At 36.3% G+C, this 20,554-nt stretch overlaps 1 protein-coding gene across 2 annotated transcripts; it reads right to left on the bottom strand.

Moving 5' to 3' along the window:
* Positions 1–222: 222 nt before the first annotated feature.
* Positions 223–10,124, bottom strand: LOC103698562 (PAP-specific phosphatase HAL2-like). Of its 2 annotated transcripts, XR_003383804.2 has the most exons (4): positions 9,661–10,124; positions 1,292–1,979; positions 619–973; positions 223–525 (listed from the first exon to the last, which is right to left on the bottom strand). XR_003383804.2 is itself a non-coding variant. In XM_008780597.4 (3 exons), the coding sequence occupies exons 1-3, from the start codon at positions 10,037–10,039 to the stop codon at positions 670–672; spliced, it is 1,371 nt and encodes a 456-aa protein (XP_008778819.2). In that variant the 5' UTR covers positions 10,040–10,123; the 3' UTR covers positions 223–669. The 2 variants fall into 2 exon arrangements, 1 of the variants encoding a protein (XP_008778819.2); XM_008780597.4 differs by having other exon boundaries at positions 223–973; positions 9,661–10,123.
* Positions 10,125–20,554: the final 10,430 nt, after the last annotated feature.

Raw genomic sequence — 20,554 nt, 5'->3', positions numbered from 1 at the left:
AGATAGGAACAGTCAAGCTGAAGCAAACAATTGAATTATCTATAAAGACATTATTAGATGCGCACTAGAACAGCAATGCTTTCAACTTCGACGTATGTCTCCAGTGGTCCATGCCACTTGCACTCATATTTCATTGTTTTCTTTCTTCCTTCTGAAATGGTGACGCATGCATGAAGAAAAGCGTGGCAACACGATGGCAATCCACTAGCGACCAGGATCAAGTGCTCAAAATATTAAATACCCTTAACTGAGAAATTAATGACTTTACAAGGAAATAAAGTGCTCAAAGGAGAGCAATACATCAAGCAGGCTAGCCTCTCGAACTAAATATTGGGTGGCTACACCATTCACATTCACCAGCATACTTTCTATCTATTTCCTGTATAATGTTCTGTACCAAAATAACCATTCTAGGTTTTATTTATAGTATGGCCATACTGGAGATGAAACCAGAACCAGTAACCTCCACGTTAAGGAAAAAAGAAACCACTCCATTAATATTTCCCTATAGTGTTTCAGGAGCTCCTGCAAATTTGTTGTCAGAAAGGCATCGGTCGATAAAATGTTGGACTGCAGACTGTAAACTGAAAGGATCTAGAGAGCCAAAGTAATCCTTACAAATGTGACTGGCATCATTTATTCCATTCAAGACAACATTATAGGCAAGCTTCAAAGGTTGGATGAGTCCCAGCTTGCGTCAACTGCCTTGATGATCTTCTCATGCAGTAATGCTCCAGAGCATGCAATTATGCCTCGATCAAGGCCTTCCAAATATATACCTCTAGAGAAGTCCAATGGGCGGCCTCCAGCATCTGTCACCACTCCTCCAGCTTCCTGAATGATCACAACCCCAGCAGCATGGTCCCATATCTTTTCTTTGTATCCAGCTCTAGCAAACTTCATAAAAATCTCAGCATCCCCTCGGGCTATGGCAGCATACTTCACCATGCTGTACACACGCAATGGCTGCTTTCTGCAAATGAGGAAATAAAATATATATGTTTCAATAGAAGATCCATGACTATAGAAAAACACGAAAAAATGTATAGAAACTTTGCACCACCTTTAACAGCTTGCTGTACAATTAAGGGTACATAGTCCTCATTTATTTTTTTAAAAAAAAATATTCCTCATTTATTTTTTTAAAAAAAAAAACTTTTCAACTCACAAGATAATGGCTAAGGCAAACAAATTAGTAGCCAACTCTCAAATGCACCAAGATCTAAATGACTACGACATGCACAGTATAAAGTTGGCCTAAGAACAAAGAAGACAAGGGCAGCAAATTTACCTGACGCCAACACTGTGTGCCAATCCAGCAGTGAAGGAGTGGCTTGAGTTGGTCTTCTCAACAGGTTCACAGAATGTTGCAAAAGCAGGATCACTGACAGAGGATACTTGAATTTTTCGTGCACAGTTTTGCCAATCAAATTTACCATAGTCATGAATCAGTGGTTGCATCCAAGCTTCACCACTACCTTTTTGAGCATACATTACACAACCTTTATGCCAGCATCCAGATGTGGGAGGGGACAACTTTGACATGAGCCTGTAATAATGTTGGTGATAGTTGAGCCATGCTTTATTCATTGGATAATTAGGGCAACCAAGAACACCAAGGATAACTTCTCCATCCTCCATCAAAGCAAGAGCAACAGCATACTGATCTCCACGCACAAAGCCCAGTGTCCCATCCACAGGATCAAGGACCCAAAACCTTCCCTTGGGGCCTCCATTAGAGTTACATCTGCTTATAGCTTCCAGAACTTCCTTAGTTCCAAGTGCCCTTTCAGGGCCTTTCAGGCCAAATGTGGGAGCTTCAGCCAGGCACACATTCACGGTACCGACAACAGATTCTAGCAAGGCTGTGTTATCCTTTTTGGACAAGGTTTGAACATCTTCTTCTGCAACAATTGATACGTTTTCAATGCCAAAGCACTGCGAAAGGACCCAACTGACAGTTGCTTGAACGCCCCAATCTACAAGTCAATGGAACTTCAACAATTAATGATAAATATATAGCACGAATTGATTATGTTTTACAAATTGGAAACCATCATATAAAGAAACTAATATGCAAGACTAAATCTAAACCAGTCCCCAAATTTGGATACAACAAGATCGTTTCACTATCAAATGATTTTGGACCATATGCAGAATATTGAGTCTCATTCTACTGATATATATTAGTCAAATGATAGAAGAGTTCGTTTGTTGATCAACTGCTTCTGACTCAACAAGACTTTGTCTTCATTCTAGTTACCTGTGCAGCTGTATACATCCCTTTTTCGATGTCAACGGTAGGCTTCTCAACTGGAGCTTCTAGACTAGTTTATAAAGAAGTTCCGATATCCAGCCCTTTGTATTTCCAATTCCTCAGAAAGCTCCTTGGAAGAATTTTTTACTCGAGAGAAGTTTCATGGATATGGTTTTTAAGCTGACTGTCCTTGTCTTTTATGTTAGGAGTTTCAAGATTTTTTCTCAACTTCATAGTCATTACTCATTTTCTCTCTCTTTCTCTCTGTGTATGTACTGTGTAGAGTATTGTATTTGGATCTTTTGTCCTGATCAAATTACTTGAACTACTTGAGCTAAGATTGGGTTTCATCCACACAAAAAAAAAAAAATTTACATCAGCTTAATGGTAGCCTAAGAAACTAGGTTGTCAGTTCTTTCACATTTTAAAATGAAATCTTGAGATCTGGGAGATGGTTTCAAGTTCTTTTGCAATAGAGATGTTTCGAATGCTACTAGCTTCTAGGCAATGCAGAGATTCCAGTTGATCAAAGAAGTGCCACATGCCTCTTAACCATTTAAGGGAAAGATACCTAGTTCATTCAACTTCAAGACGAGAAGCTGCTTGGGCGTATTAAATTTGAAACTGCTTGAGTGTATTAAATTTTAGCCAGTGGTCTACTGGATCCCAGTAATTCGTGTTTATTTGGAAGGTTGTTTTATGAGAGTTTGATATATTATGACTAGATATACCTTGCTAATAGATGCGTAATCAATTATTTCTTTTTTCGCTCATAAAATTGACTAAAGTAGCTGCTAATTAAAAGAACATGGCTTTGTTGATAAATTAGCAATAACTGTTCAAGACTTTTTTTTTTTTTCTTTTGAGATTAGGAGAGGCTAATCCCCACCTGTTCTACACTATATTTACCCCACCCTGGGGTGGTGGATCCAGCCAGAATTAAACCCCCACTGCACCTTAACTAAGTGGCAATGTGTGATACCAATTGAGCAAGCAATTGGTGGTTCGAGAAAAGTTTTCCACACTTAGTAATCTGACATTAATAATCCATCGCTATCAAAGGGCTATTCTCATTAATTGCATCCGAAATGACCAACAAAAAATATCATTCTCCAATAGCAAAAGCTGTGACGAACCTGTCTTCTATAAAGAGAGAGAAAGAAGAGTAGAGGATAAAATAAAAAGATGACTTTGCCTCCCTTAAAATCATCATGACATTTCATTAATTTGCTTATTGGTCTCTAGGTTTTTCATTAATAGTCACGTAATGTTTATTGGTGGGCAGCTGTGTTATGTAGACTACCAAGAATTATGAAATTGTAAAGCATGAAAACTTTTGGCACTTAGACATGCAATGACACAACGGAATCTTTGGCACACCAAAAATGGAGCCTCCTTACATCGACCCGAATTGTGAAGTACGCATAAAATGGTATGGAACCATTCTCAAATCAAGCTAATTGATTTATTCTCATGTCAAGCTTTTCAAAGATCAAAGAACTGAACCTTTGAGAACCTTGACACTGTGGACCTGAGCCTAGTATCTAGGTAAAAATGGAGGATCTGAGCTTGCTCCCACAAAGTCAAATATTCTTGTTCATTTCAAATGGTGGTCAGGTTGCAAGCTAAATAGGAGAAATGTGCTATGACACATCATCTCAAAAATTGGAAGACCACGTCCAGACCTGTTTATGCTGATGGTTTAGGGAGAGCAAAAACTGAAACATAGCCATTCTTGGCAATAGAACAGAAACTATGAGCTGGGAAGAATTAGACAGATATGCAAATTTAGCAAATGATATTGTTGTTTACATTTCTGCCAAAAAGTGGAAGAAAAAAGGATATATTCATTCTCATTATAGTACAGCTTGCTGAGCTTTAACAGAGGGACAAAGTCTGTATTCAATGCAACCTACAAGAAAACGGCTCCTTGTTTAATTGCATTTATCTGAATAAAATAACCTTGTTTGGTTGAGGGATGGTGTAGAATATGTAACAACCAAAGATAACACCAAAAAAATGCTAGCCAAGAAGATATTATTTGGCCAACTTGGCCCTGTATGCATCCAAGATCTTCCCAATGCACAACCGATGTGAGACTGGACACATGCCCATATGGTTCCTTATAGAATGTCACTAGTTATTCTATCATATTCTGCCAAATGAGTTCAAGAATAAAGCAGAATATTCAAAGGGCAAAAGGGGGATTCTAGAAGAACTTTTGCTCACTTTTCACATAGCCCGATAAAATTATTCTGACAAAATAATAATATAATAGATTTATTCTAGTTTACTCCCCCATGTTAACCTCAAGTTATCCCACCTAACCTAAATATAATTATTCCCAAACCAACTACAAGGCTTAAGGGTTGCCTTGAATGATGAAATGCTTTTGATTGGCTTTACAAAGAGGGGAGATGGTTACATCAATTCAATAATACACATGTGCTCCCAAAATAAATAAATAAAGAAAGAAAGAAAGAAAGAAAGAAAAGTATAGTAGACCTCAATTGGAGATAGTATAGGAAGAATTTATTTCTATCCTTAACATTCTCATTACATTACTCGTCTCAAGGGAGGACCCATGTTTGAACCTCACTTACCTCTATAATCTGCCCTTCCAGTCTTTCTATATACGGTATGGCACTAAGGTAATCCTCAAAACTTAAGCATTCTTTTCGAGTATACACCATAATTTCATGCACATGTATCTTTCATCAATCATTAATCATCTACGTGCTATATAGCATTATTCAAGAGCTTCTACAAAGATCTTTTAAAGCAAGGCTCGCAATCTTCGTACCAGACTCCATACTAATACCATGTTGTTACAATGTCAATATGGCCTATATGGTGATTAGTACAGCAAACCAAGATTTAGAACACCTCATATACCAATCATCAATTCGGTACCAACATGATGAAATGCACTGGTACTATGAACCTTGCTTTAAAGCATTGGACATGCATACAGAAGACAAATGCAACATAAGACAAATATGCTGATATAAGAAACATAGACCACAATCTACATTCCATACAACAATATCATTAACACAAACTCTAGAATTAACCATTGATCATTCGATGGTTAACCTTCAGTCAGAAAAAACAAAGCTAGATAGCAAGTATCTCTAATGCATTTGAGAAATATCAAAAGTCCACTTGAAGTATGTATCTAACACATACTATAAAGAAGGATAGACAACAAGTATTGATATCTGATATATATTAGATATTATCAAATATGGACATTGCATGCAATTTAAAGTATCATAATTCCTAGAGAAAGGTTGTATATAATGAAAGGCTTTCTGTACCAACCTATACCACCTCTTACCAAACACACTGTATAGACCCAGTAAAGTACCAATGAGGTACAAGAGCTTGTTACAGTGCTGTATTGACACATGGTACAGCTAATGTCTCAACCCTAGGAACATACCATATATCAATAATACGTGGGTATACCATACTAACCCAACCCATAAAAGTAAGCTACTCAACCAAGACTAAACATCTTGATTTAGAGTATTTTGAACAAGGTTGGCAGAACCGTCCCAAACCATCCAGTTCGAGGCATCCCGAGCCATACTGCGGACCGAGACAGTTCCGACGACGAAAACAGGACCGACGTTGGAGGGGGAGAAGACAAAGAAAAACGAGAAAAAGAAAGAGAGAGCGGAGGAGGGAAAGAGAGGAAGAGGAAGGTCGAGGCCAGCCGGCAGAGACCAGAGAGCTGCCGCGCAAAAGAGGGAGCCGTCACGCGGAGGAGGGAGCCGCAGAAGAGGGGCTCGCTATGATTCCCTATTTCGTTCAAAACAGGGGATAGAGCGTCCCCTTTCAAAAATAAAAGAGGCTGCTCCAGCCCCTATTTCGATCAAAATAGAGGATTGGAGCGAGCCCCTCTTCCGTGGCTTTCTGGTGGCTCTCTGCCTCCACCTCCTCCGCGCGGTGGCTCTTCGGCCTCCGCCTCCTCCGCACGGCAGCTCTTTGGCCCTCCGCTGGCTCTCCGCCGGCCTCCCCCTTCTCTCTCTTTTTCTCTCTCGTTTTTTCTCTCCCCCACCTCTTCTAATGTGTTGGTACGAGCCCAGCACGGCACGGCGCAGGCCCATACAGACTTGTCCCGCCGGACAACGGGTACGATGTCCAATACTGGTTCCGCTGACCCTGATTTTGAATTTATCGTTATGCATGAAACAAAATAGATATAAATTGTCACCAAAAAAACTATAATAGATTTGCCATCAACCATCAATATTTCTAAGCATTTTTGCTTAACCTGATGAACAGAGAAAAGAAAAGAACAAACTTCCGAGTAAACTTGAAATGTGATAGCATTATGCTCTTGGATTGGTGTATCCTTTTGAACATACAACTTCATTTGCTATAGGTAGGAAAATCTACCTTCAACTTAATAACGTTACGACATAGATTGTAAAGGTTACCAAACTTCTAAAAGATCAACTAATTTTCTTAAAATAAAATTAAAAGCAATCATCAACTACTAGTTCGATAGTCTTTTGCTTGAGGTAAGATTAATGTTCTATCACTTTATAGTGCTTGTTGGTAGTTTGTACAGTTGTAGGTTCTACATATGAAGGTTAGTCATCATCCTCCTAATATATTCATGTTATTTCACATGTTGGAAGTTGGAATTATGACTCCTACTAATAACTATTCCAGAAAACATAAACCCACAAACTCGTGCTTGTCAAGGATAACCAATAGAATAAAACATGCTAAAAATTAGAACAAAAGGAAATACCAAGATGTTTTGATACTATTTTGGGTATAGGTGCAAATTGCGCATCACAAAAAAATATGTTCCCATGAATTTTACATGTACTGCTGCAAGCAATTTTCTAGAAGGCAGTAAATGCAGTCATGAATACAACCATATATGAATGCATGCATGCAGAAGCCCCCTGATGCCCTTCTAGGGGCCAAGAAAACATATAAGCCTAGGTTCCCATGTACACAACCCAGAAAAATGCAGGATAAGCAACGCATTTCGTATGCAGGTCAGGTAACATGCAGATTAGGGGTGGGATATAGAACCCACCCTATTTTGTGTTGCAAGCTGATGAATTCTGACCTAACTTTCGTTTGAGACTGAGATAAATGACAACAACAGTAGACGAGTGGTGTGAGTCAACAGATACTGGAAATGGGAAGAAATGTCACACTATTCAAGGGGCAGAAGAGTCTGCTCCACCTTTCTTTCCTCTCCTCTATGCCTATCCTCAGCCTCCCCCATTGTCTTCCCTCCCCGCAGTCTGCTCCTCCATATCATCTTCTTATATTTCTAAATATTAGCCAAAAATTTTTCTAGTTGTATTTTCTCTTATATTTTTATTGGTTTTACTTATTTTTGTTGTATTTTTTAGTTAAGAAGAGAAAAGCACATGGCTTGTTGGCTCATACTCCCAAAGCGCTGTACAGTACCTCAGCAACTAGCATAAAGAAGCCAAATTATTTAAGCTTTGCAGCAAGTAGGGGCATCAAACATGAGAAAAATTAGGTAGAACAACTGGGATTTAACATTCAGAAAGGAAATGCACAAGGCATATCTGAATTTAATAGGGTCCACATAAAAGTCATAACAGTACCCATGTCAAGAAATTGATCTACTTAGTACTTCCATAGGCACTAATATAAAATGAACGTAAACATAAGTGGTATCCAGGACCCAAACAAATAATATCCCAAGGTGCTAAAAAGCACCTTAGCAAGTCCAAGGACTAATTTTTATATTGTCCCTACAGGCTACATCATAAATATTTTTAAACCATATTCATAGGGGAGGATGCATCAGAAACAACTCCTTCATGTACAGTTTTATTTGTAGTTAGTCAGATCTTTTGATCCACTATGTACTTATTTCAATCCCTATCCTTGCTATCACAACACTGCACTTATGCAAATTCGCATGTTACAGGCATACTAGGTGCTTGGACCCTCCATATTGCCCGACCCTAACTTCTAAGATGCTGGGAGAGTTCTTATTTTCTTACACAAGATTTTCTTCAAGTCTCACAAAGATACATAGCTATAGTCAACATCCTAGAAAAGCATTTCCTTTTCATCCACCAATCCCCAATCCTATAATATGTCTTCATCGGCCTCTTATTTCCTCCAAATAACAGATCTACATATGCAAGATGATTATGGCATCATAGCTGAGATGAAGGGCATCTTCTTAAAATATTTTACCAGGACTTCAAAAACCAACTCTTTAAGTATAAATCAAGACTGGAAAAGATCCGAGAGATAAAAGATAGACTAGAAAATCTTCGTTAAGACAGAAAGGCAAAGATGCATGAATGAGACAATTTCATAATAAGGTACATATTACATTCCTGTTGATGAAACTGACATATCAATGCATAAGACCAAATTCAATAACTGTAACTAACGCAGCATTGAGATAGTAAAGTCTAACATAATCATAAGCCAGAAATAGGATAATATCCATTACTAACAGTACAAACAAGATCAAAAGCAGGATATATTTTCCAATTTCCATAACTAGAGAAGTGTAGTGGCTTACAGATCAAAATATGCTAACTGACAAGCTTATAACCCAGAAAACAAAGCAAAAGGCCAAGAATGTCCCCAGTCTCATGGATTTAAATGACGGAAAAACTCAAGAGTCAAGTGACCCTTTGTGGCATGAGAGTGGAATAGTCAGCCTATCAACATGATGTTCTAAAACTGAAAGGATAGAATTTCAATATTCCTCTTAATTTGAGCAAAGATTAACAGAAGAAGATTTTTGGTTTTTGATACACTATCAGATTATCAGGCTCCCTTAGGCAGGATAGAAATAAAGGCGCCTTATTTTCCAACATTCCACAATTCAGCAATGAGAATCGCCATGCAGATTATGATAAAGGGGTAAAACACAATGAAGCCAACATATCAGCCCAAAACTCTGTGCATTACAGTAATGCTGACTTATTTGGAGCTGACCAGTCGCCTTGATTGCTCAATATCAACTGCAAACACTACTCTAGATAGCAAAGTCTATGCCGATGATATGACCTAGAAAATAAAATGACCCCAAGCATTATAAAAGATCTAACAGACAATAACGATAACAACCCCAAATGAAACAACAACAACAACAACAACAAGAAGAAGTACCATTCCAAAACTCCAACAAAGAAACTAGTAAACAGCATTCAATCAATACATCCTAAACAAGCACAAGTAGGGGAAAAAAAGATCAAAGCTTTCTTCCTGTAATAGCCTCTTAAGAACGAACCATCAGCAAAATCACTCCTTTCATGCAAGAAACCTTAATTCAAAGAGGCGCAACCATCATAAATAGGAACAAAATCAGAAACAAGCACATCCAACCCTAAGAACAGGAGAAGAAAGAGACCAGAAGAGCAAACCTGCGATGGTAACCGGGGAATCGTCGTCCTTGGACTTGATCTCATCCCGCTTCCACCCCACCAGCTCGTTCTGCACCCTCTGGCAGAGCGAGCACGCCATCTGCACCACCCTCACCGCCACGTCGAGCTCCTTCGAGTACGTCTCCACCTCCATTCGGGCGCTGCGGTGGAATCCAACGGAAGGAATGGGAGACCCGTCCTCCTCCGAGAGGCTGAGAATCCGGCCGCAGGCGGCAGAAGCGGCGGCGAATCGGGTGGATGAGGAAGAGCGGAGAAGGAATCCGCCGCCGTAGCGGGCACGGTCGCGGGTGGGAAAGATGTGAACCTGGAAATTTCCTCCGGCCGGGGGAAGATAAATAGCGTGAGAGAGCCAGGCCATTTTTATGCGGGCTTTTTGAAGGAAAGGAAAGGGAGTGTTATTTAGTGCGGAGAGGTTTTGGGATGGATGTTCCCTCGAAAGTATGCGGATGGATGGTTGGGTGGTTGGCGAGTATGGCTTCATTATAAATAAGCTTTTGAAAAAGAAAAAAAAAAAAGGAGTGAAAAAAAAAAGACTATTTGGTGGAGTCCCACACTCACTTTTTCTTCACGAGTTGGATTTTCTTGTTTAATGTTTAGCCAAACATGGGAGACTACTAGATTAAGAAGATGAAATCAAGATTTATTTATAAATTAAAAATTGAGGAATGGGTGGAGGTATGAAAGTGATTTTTTGTTAGCAGTCAAAATGGACCGAATCGAACCGCGTCGAAGACAGCTCGAGCTATGCTTGTATGGAAGGAATAGTTTAGCTCGAGGTAAGAGAACCTAGTCATAAGCTATTTAAGCCCAACTTGTTATACGAAAGAGAATGTTCAGCTCCAAGCCAAGCTTCATAATGAATGTTTAAGCTATTTGAGGTTCCTCGAGCTATGCTTGTTATATGATAAAAGGGTTAGCTCGGTTTAAGCATGGCATCCTCTGTTTTAAGCTTGATTTGTTATGTAGAAGGGATGATAGTTCAGCTCAAATCAAGTTGAACTAAATTATAAGCTACTTGAGCTTCGTTCGTTATATGAAAAAGGATTGTTCAGCTTAAACCAAGCTTGATAAGGAATGTAAAGCTCGGAAGTTCACGCTATCACACTCAACAAAGTTGGCTTGTTTTCAACCTGAGTTTTGAAGGATTTTTTTTATCTTTTATTAGAATCAAAGAGTTTTAACTTTGCTTCTCTACTAGCTAACTCCTGAACCAGCTTGGAAGAGTCTCTAATGGAGTCAAGGTTGAGCTGTACACAGACTGCTTTGCTTGTTTGCAACTTTATTTTATTTTGATAATGCCATAAGGTTACGTTTCAAGCCATGATATCCTATCACAAGTCAAATGGAGCAACTCTTATTAGTATATTTTTGTTTTAAGAATACTTTGTAAGATTCCCGTAGACCTCTGGGCGATCAAGTATTATTAATTTTTTTTTGGGTCTTCTGGTGTTCATAACACTTGTTTGAAGAAGCAATAATAGCAAGAGTTTATCTTATGAGGCTCCACTTTTTCAAGATTCTTTAAGTTAATGAAAATGATGGTAGTATATCAAATCATTTGATGATAAAAAAGAAGAACTAAAATGTGATAAGATTAATTGAGATCCTAGCTAACTTAGAACCTGACCTATAATTCTGGTTACATACAAGAAGACATTATTTATGATACAGATACTGGACATGAATAAAAATAACTGATGGTATGTACGCCGGGTTGGACCCATGCAATCAACATGAGAGAATCAATTTAGCGCAATGGCGATAGGACACGTAAATGCGATACTTCGTCAGTTTTGCTTTATTTTATGTACATGTATCATTTATTGTGACTTGTCGTATGTCTATCTCGCTTTGGAATCTTAGACTTCTCTCGCAAAGAGAGCATTAAAAAAAAGAGAGTAGATTACACTGACTCTTTTTGAGGTTTAGGATAATTAGAGAGTCCCATCCAACAAAGTACACGTTCCACTATTTAACCTCTAAAGATAAATAGTGAAATCTGTATTTCTGAAACGTTGAGCGGAAATCTACGGTTACCTCGAACCTTGAGGAGGGTTAGCGTAATTTACTCCAAAAAAATTAAGCCTCTATATTTATGAATATCAAGAGCATCTCTCGAGTTCGAGTTGTAAGGCACGAAGAATGGAGACACATAGAGTAGCAAGTACCACATTACCATTGGTTTTTTTGCAGGCGATATCTAAGGATTGGAGTTAGATATGCAATATATGTGAGAGACTGAGAGGTCAAGGAATAGTGTTTTGCATGTTAAGTTTGCGATTCAAGGACAATGTCTGTTTAAGATCCATCAGGAACAGTAAATAAAGGTCTCAAACTCAAGTTGGCAGATATTTTGGGATAGGGGTAGCAATGCTTAACTTGATTAACCTGTTTAGCTTGATTCAACCAATTGTAAATCATGTCACATTACATGTTTAAAAAATAGATAGGTTTAGGTTTGGATTTTTGACTCACTTAATAAAAAGGTCAATTCGCATCGACAAATTTTTTGATTTTTTCTATATCCAATCTGACCCAACCAGTATCTAATCTAATCCGACCTGATTACCAACTCTATTTTAGAATCTTTCTTTCTTGTATTAATTAGCATTTACTCATGTTCTGCACAAAAGAAAAGCTCTAATTTGGTTTGGTCATGAAAATATTCCTCTACAGTGAATATTAATTTAGAAAATATTCCTCTACAGTGAATATTATTTTTGTATTTTTGCTTCTGTAAGCATAAGTGAAATACCACAGAGATTAGTATTGGAGATACCATTTGTATGGAGCTCCAGCCATATTTGCTTTTATTTTCTCTTTTTTGAAATAATAAATCTTTACTTTCAAAAGCTCTAAAGATTTTTCAAACAATTAAAAGAAAAACATTCATCACATATATTTTGGTCCAATCGATTTTTTTCTTTGAATTTCTAAAAATTAAAATAGAAAAAAAAATATAATATGAAACATGCCCCTAGCTTTTCTTAAAAGTTATATAGTAGAAGTGATTCCTGCTATTTAGGTAGTACCTAGGAGACAAAATATTCCATAACATGCAATATGTTCCACAATTTATCAATGCAACAAGTTAAGCTTGTATGCGTAGATAAAAGTTACTAAATTTGTGTAATGTAATAATAACAATGGAAAATTTAAAGTATGATCAAGAAAAAATGGAACCAATATTCTATCCAACAATTGAATTATTATTCAGAGAAATGGAACCGTTTGTACTCAATTTAAAGTATTATTTGTCTAAGAACTTCAATTCTAGTTCGTGGAATAGGGGCAGATCGCAACTTTATAGTACCATCAAATAGATCATTCTGAAATCAAAATAGACAGTTTGTTTCTAATCATCGATGATGGCCTATATAACAAACTTTTCTCTAAGTTTTAACTAATATGAATGGGTTGAATCTCCACAAGAAGGACATGCGCTACGCCCCTTAGTACTCCAACCAGATAAATTAGCATATGTAGAAAAATCATTGATAGTCGAGATAAGAGCTGCATGCAATTTGAATATTTGGCCAACGAAAGCATCAAATGCTCCCATAACTGTTTCAATTCCTCTATTAAATGCTGCAAAAAAACATCAATATCATTACCTAGACCTTTATCATCTAGAATAACTATTGACAAAATTAGTGAAGACTATTCTATATACAACCATAGTGGCAAATTATATAGAATCAAAACAACCGGCTAAATACTGTATATAGAATTCGTCGTTCGAAATGGATTGAATCCATCAGTAACTAAACCCAGCCTAACACTGCGAACGTCAGAAGTCAATTTATAATGCCTATCATTAAATGCTTTCTATGTTAAACTATCCGTTGTCTCAACATTCCATCTTTTGTACAACCTTCATCATGTCATCTCATCGAGGAAGCTGTCTTCGATGACGCATACGTCCTTTTCAATCTAGGTATGAGAGAAAATAGCTCAAAACATTAGCCCTTTCTTTTTTAGTCCATGCAACATCCATTTCATTCAATAAATCATGCTCATCTTTTTTATATTTTTTTCATCGTAAAGATATAAATATTCGGTACAACTCTTAGTTAACATTTTCACCATAGTATAAAATACAATCATCCAGACAACTTTGTATCTTCTCGTATCCAAAATCCAATTTTATTACTAGTTTTTTAGCTTCATAAAAAGATGTCAAAGTAACAACTTTTGAAAATGCATCCCTTAGGCCCTGTTTGGGGGAGCTGTTGGCAGTAGAGCTGTTAGAAGTAGAGCTGTTGGAAGTAGAGCTGTCTGAAGTAGAGCTGTTATAAAAAGCTGTTTGCTGTTTGGTAACTACATTCGTAAAGTGCTGTGGTACTTTGTTTTGTGTTTGGTAAACAAACTGAGAAAGTACTTTTGTATGACAAAATTACCATAAAGGACATTGCATAGTATTATACAACAGAACATAATAAAACATAACATAAATTAATACATAAATATACGATATAGTATAATATTATTGTAATATAAAATAATATAATGTTGATATAGCATAATAGTAATATAATTATTAGAGTAAATTAATATTTGGTAATATAACATAATATTAAATTATTTAACATAACATATAATGTATTATGATATAATGTAATATATATTATATTTATAGTATAATACAATAATAAAAGTATAAAATATTATAATTATTAGTATAAATTAATTTCTCATAATATAACATAATATTAAATTATTTAAAATAACATATTAATGTATTATAATGCAATGTAATATATTACAATTTTTATAGTATAATACAATAATAAAGGTATAAAATATTATAATTATTATTATAAATTAATTTTCCATAATATAACATAATATTAAATTATTTAAAATAACATATTAATGTATTATAATGTAATGTAATATAATATAATATTTATAGTATAATACAATAATAAAGTTATAAAATATGATAATTATTAGTATAAATTAATTTTTCATAATATAACATAATATTAAATTATTTAACATAACATATTAATGTATTATGATATAATATAATATGATATTATATTTATAGTATAATACAAAAATAAAGGTATAAAATATTATAATTATTAATATAAATTAATTTTCCATAATATAACATAATATTAAATTATTTAACATAACATATTAATATATTATGATATAATATAATATGATATTATATTTATAGTATAACACAAAAATAAAGGTATAAAATATTATAATTATTAGTATAAAATAATTTCCTATAATTTTCCATAAAATAATTTTCCGCGGTCCAGGGGCTCTTCTTCGTGGTCCATGCTCGAGGAGGACCTCAGCGTGGGCCGCGAGGTTGATGATAAAAAAAAATAATAGATTGATTTTGGAAGGTATGGAAAAGGATTAAAATTTTTTTCTTCTAAAATGTGGTTCAAGAGATGCATACAAAAATTGAAAAGAAAAATACCTTTTCTTATGGAAGGGAGTCTGACGGCTAGGGTTCTTGGCTCCAGCAGATTTTTAGGTTTATAAAGAGACAAACTATGTAATTATGTTATTTTAATATGGGCATTTTTGTCAAAAATACAGCTTTCCGAAAAAGCTGAAACAGCTTCCTCCCGAAAGCTTCAAATTGGAGCTTCCTTCCAAAAGCTGTTTTTAGCTTCCCGCAAAAGCTGAAACAGCTTTTTGAAAAATTTACCAAACACAGTTTTTCATCTAAAAGTACTTTTGGAGGGCCAGAAAGTGCTTTCTGGCCCTCCAAAAGCTCCCCCAAACAGGGCCTTAATAATTGAAACAGTATAGTGAAAAACTTGCTAGGCCACTTATTCAAATATTTCAAATGAAATAAATGCACAAGAAAAAAAATTCGTAAAATTCTTACAACTCGGATATAGTTCTTAATCACAATCTTTCACCAAGTTATGATACCAAGCTATGTCGTCATTAGATGAATGTATAGGTTCCTCAACATACATAAAATCAGTAAATGTATGCTCATCACCTATTGCAGTTGCTTCTTGTTCTCCATTAAAATCTTTTAAATTTTCAATATTATTTCTAAGAGCATCTCTGAGTAAGCCTCCTATATCATCTTCTCCTATAATTTTTTTCTATATTACTGGATCCAAAACTAGAAGTGTGTTCTAAATAGGAGGGTTGGAAATTACATGGAGATGACAATATGGACTCTCCATGAAATATTCATTCATTATAATCCTTTAGAAAACCATTACACACTAAATGTTCTTCAATTATTTTTAGAGCAAGAGACAAACAATTTACACATTTTAGACATGGACATAAAATCTTTCCATTCATATTAGATTTCTAAAAAATAAATTTAATAAAATTTTGAACCTCATCCAATATTCTTTGCTGGATCTCGACTTATTTATCCAACTTTTTTTTATTCTATTAGAATACTGATTGAACTGCAACTTACCTAAAAAAGATAAATCAAATTACACACTAAGTGAGAAAGTGGAGGAAAGATAATCCTCACAAAGATTCAAATTTAATTCTATTTAAAATTTATTTTTATCTCTTAGCTCTACTGGATGTGTTTGTCTAATGTTATTTTTATTAATCTAAAATTTCTATTTGGCCTTCCTAATTCATCAACAAAAAATCTGTATAAGCATTGTTACTAATTGCAGTTCCATGTAGGGCTATCAAACTGAATCATCAATAGCATTACAAAGAGCTACAATTTAAATACATGTCGGACGACAAACAGAATATTAAGCACACAACTCACAAATTATAGCAAGTATGTAAGTATAATATTAGGGCATCGAGCAATAGCTCAATAGGGGAATAATTTGGAGTTTGAAAATCACCAGCATGGTGGTAGGCCGGCTGAGATCCGTAATGGGGTCGGCCGGAGGAGGGCGGTCAGTCGGATCTGCAGTGAAGAATAACATGGATTCACGATGGGTATATACAGGTAGAAAGAAAGAGGAGAAGGAAGAGGGGGAGGGGGAGAAGGAGGCCGGCAGAGATGGAGAGGAGGAGAAGACGATCGGTGCGGCGAGGTGGAGGTGAAGCAAGGTCTTTCGAAGGATTTAGGGATTTAGGGCTAAAAGGGGCTGAAAGAGATCGATGGTTTGGGTATAGATGGATCCCAACAATGCTTATAAGCATCGTATTAATCTTGATTTTTGACGATACTTATAAGTGTTGTCGAAAACTGGCTCCTAACGATGCTTACCTAAAAGCGTCGTAATTTGCCGACACTACTTAGAAGCGTCGGCAAATTTTAGCATGGTAGCCAAATTACCGCACTTCTATCTAGCATCGGCAATTCTAATTATTCCTATAGTGTATAGAGCAGCTTTTCTTTCTCCTTTTCTTATCTTCTTTTCATGGGAATGAATAGCATTCTTCCTACTCCCTTTCATAATAACCTGTTTTTTTTCCTTGTCAGGCTAGGGTTTCGAAGAATTTTTTCCTTTTAAATGACAATGGAGGCACTATATACCATACCATTTGATTTTTTTCATAGAAATATCATACTATTTAATAAAAGCTACAAAACAAAACCGAAATATGGACAAATTCATTCACAACCCGACTGGAATCCCGGCTATGTACATACAAAAATATTATTGATGCCATGGTTAGACATGGATGGAAACTGGAAAGAGACAATAGCCATTTTGTTTCACCAATGCCAGACGGCATATGATGAGAGGTAGCAAGGATATGGATATTGTCAATTTAAATCTAATCAATGGGATGTTTAGAGGAACACTATCAACCCATTATGAACTAACTTGTTAAACATATATTCTGGTGTCTTCAAAAAAAAGTTGGGTGTATGCATCACTAAAGTTGTGAAATGAGGAGGAAAGGTAATTTATTGGAGCAAGTCCAACATCACCCATGGCAATCCGTGGAACCCATGTCAAAAGATTGGCGTCAGACGTGACGATACTTGGCACATAGGTCGCACGCGAGAGAGAAACATATGTCCATGCTTTTGGTTCACCTTTAAAGGTACCAGCGAGCTTGAGTGAGAAGCCCTGGAAAAGATAAGGATGACGATAGTGTGAGAGAATGACGACGTGAGAGTGCCTCGCCAGCATGCGAGCTTTGGAAGGAGTACCAAGTGTGTTGGAGGTCTTTGGGATCTTCCCTTCCAAGTTGGAAGTCGGATGGTGGTTTTGATTATAAAGAAAAGGACTTTTGGTGCAATCCCACACTTCTACTTAGTTTGAGCTTCTTTCTTCCTCAAGGGTTTTCATGCATGTTGGGTGCTTCAGCAAATTAAAGATGGGGAACTGTTTTGGAATCGAGCTTTATTAATTTTAAGAAAAAGAAGAAGGAAAAAGGTGATGGCGCTGCTGCAAAGTGACATGAATTATTCATGAGCAAGTCCAGACCAGCTTGGTAACGAGTTTGTCTAATCTTGACTAAATTACAAAAATGAGTTGAGCTCAAACAAGCCAGGCTTGGACATTATATTCTTGCAAATATAATGACATGGTAGGAATCTCAACTTAGATATCATATTGAAGGGCCCAAATTCCTAAATATAAACAAAATAAAATTGGGTAAAAGAGAGCAAAAACCAAAATTTATGTAAAAAATCCTCACTATGTGGAGGGAAAAAACCATAAGGCAACTCCAAATAGAATTCACTATAAATAAAATAGTAATTACAATTGGATTCTCTGAAGTACTATACCCAAGAACTTGAGATATATATTGATTAGAGATAAATGCAAAAGTTACCTCACTAGATGTCTCGAAATCATCTATCCACTTCTCAGGGCAAACAACAATGGTGAAATCAGATAAGGATGATTCTAAATTCCTCCCACACCCTAGAACTATAAAGAGAAGAGGAAGAAGAATCCCAAAAGAATATAACTCCCATACAAACGGAAAAGAAATAAGAATCCTAAAAGAGTAGGGCGGCTCTTACATGGTCAAAAATGACTTCCTTCCCAACCGGGATTCCTTCCCTTCTTTTCCTTCTTTTATTTATTATTTTTTTGACTGTATGGATCCTACATGAGCTAGATCCAATGTGCCGTGCACCCCAACACATACAAGCTGAGTTTGAACAATTTTAGCTACACTTGACCCGGCTCAAGCTCAACGTAAGATTGAGCAACTTTTATATATAGTAAGCCAATATTGAGCAGTCTAGTACTCTTCTCATCCCGTTTTCTTTCCTCCCATAGCCATTAGCAGTGCCAAAGTGCATGAGCCAGATCAAGTAGCATGGTGCTCAAGGTTAGCTCTTCATACAAAAAGGTCATTTCAGCTTGAGCCAAGTTTGATAATATGTGTTCAAACTCATTCTAAATAAAACTTGATCAATGAGCTTGTCAGCAACTGAGTTGAACTTTTATTTGTGCTTGGCTCCCTTCATAGTTGAACTATAGTTAGAAGGAGCATCCTAACGAGCCAAGGCCGAGCTGTTCGCAGGTCTAAAATTGATGTTCCAAGCCATGGGATGTATACAGATGGTATAATTTTGTTATAAGAATACCTCAGGGACCTTATAAGTAGACATGGTGGTGTTTATATACTAATAAATTTTTCTCATCTTTAGGTTACATTTTGAGTGAAGATGCAATAACAGCAAGAGTAGGCCAGAGTTTTAGAGAACTTCTTTTTTTTTTTCTAAAGGGAAATATGCAAAAGATAAAAGTACATGGTACTGCGTGACAATAATGAAACAAAACTAAAATCCGATCAGACTAATTCAGAACCTGACTCAGAATCCTGGCTACATACAGGAACAATTATTGAGTTCTGGATATCGAGTGAAAGGAACAAAAAGCCTTATGATGCACCGACGCGTGTGTGGAGTATGAGGAAGGATCGATGGATATTGTACGTCAATCTAATTATTTAGATGGTGAAAGGAATCAATCCAATTCTTGTAACTCGTCAGACATATCTTATAATTGATAGAGAGAAATGTCTCGCTTGGCCGCTTGTAGAAGTTATCGATCTCGTGGGCATTCGGCAGAGCAGAATTACCACCATTTCTGAGATCAACTTGGGCTGTCTACAGGGACCAATAAAATATATTCAGCATGATCCAAAACAGCTGAAATCATGATAAGAAAAAGAGTTTTCCTTTTGCTGTGCATAAAAAAGTTGCTCATGCTATCTCTCTCTCCTCTCTCTCTCTCTCTCTCTCTCTCTCTCGCCCTAATGACAGCCATAAATTTCATTAAGGAAAAAAGAAAGTAATTTATTATTACTCACTCCATTATCTTTTTTTACGTTCAAGGGTAAAAAAAGGTTTATGGATTAAAATAAAAATAAAAAAAAACTCATAGGCCTGCCCCCTTCTCCATCCTTTGAACTTCCGGCGTAGCTTGTCGCGCATCCAGATTCCAGCATGTCGAGGGACCTTAATATGCCATCTTCTCTTGAATCGAGTTTTAAAACTGAAAAATCTAAAAATCAAAGAAAAATCAAAAAAATTCTCAATCCTTCCCACTTCGAGCATAGCTTCTCTCACATGATCCAGGGTCGTGGATCTTTATACACCAGCTTCTGTCGCATCAGTGAGTTTTAAAACTAAAATATCTAAACTTCAAAACAAAAATTCAAAGATGGTATGTTAGAATAGAGTCATACCCTTAAACTCATTATAAAGGTGCCGCTAGAGAAAATTTCAATTACAACCATTGCTTACAGATTTTATAAATATATTATCAAATGAATTTTTTGTTCACTATTATTTTTTTTTGTTAGCCTGCTTTGTTAGAATGATTTAGGGATCACATAACAACTTATATCTGTCACGCCCCGAGCCCGAGGCGCGGCAGACGCCGCACGCCCGCACGGCGGGCCGCACAGGCGTGCTAGGCATCGGATCATATCAAAGCAGATACAAATATTCAAAACTGACATAATT

The sequence above is a fragment of the Phoenix dactylifera genome, chromosome 2 (genome assembly GCF_009389715.1).
Source record: "Phoenix dactylifera cultivar Barhee BC4 chromosome 2, palm_55x_up_171113_PBpolish2nd_filt_p, whole genome shotgun sequence".
Taxonomy (NCBI): Eukaryota; Viridiplantae; Streptophyta; class Magnoliopsida; order Arecales; family Arecaceae; genus Phoenix; species Phoenix dactylifera.
This window is presented reverse-complemented; position numbering and strand designations above follow the sequence as displayed.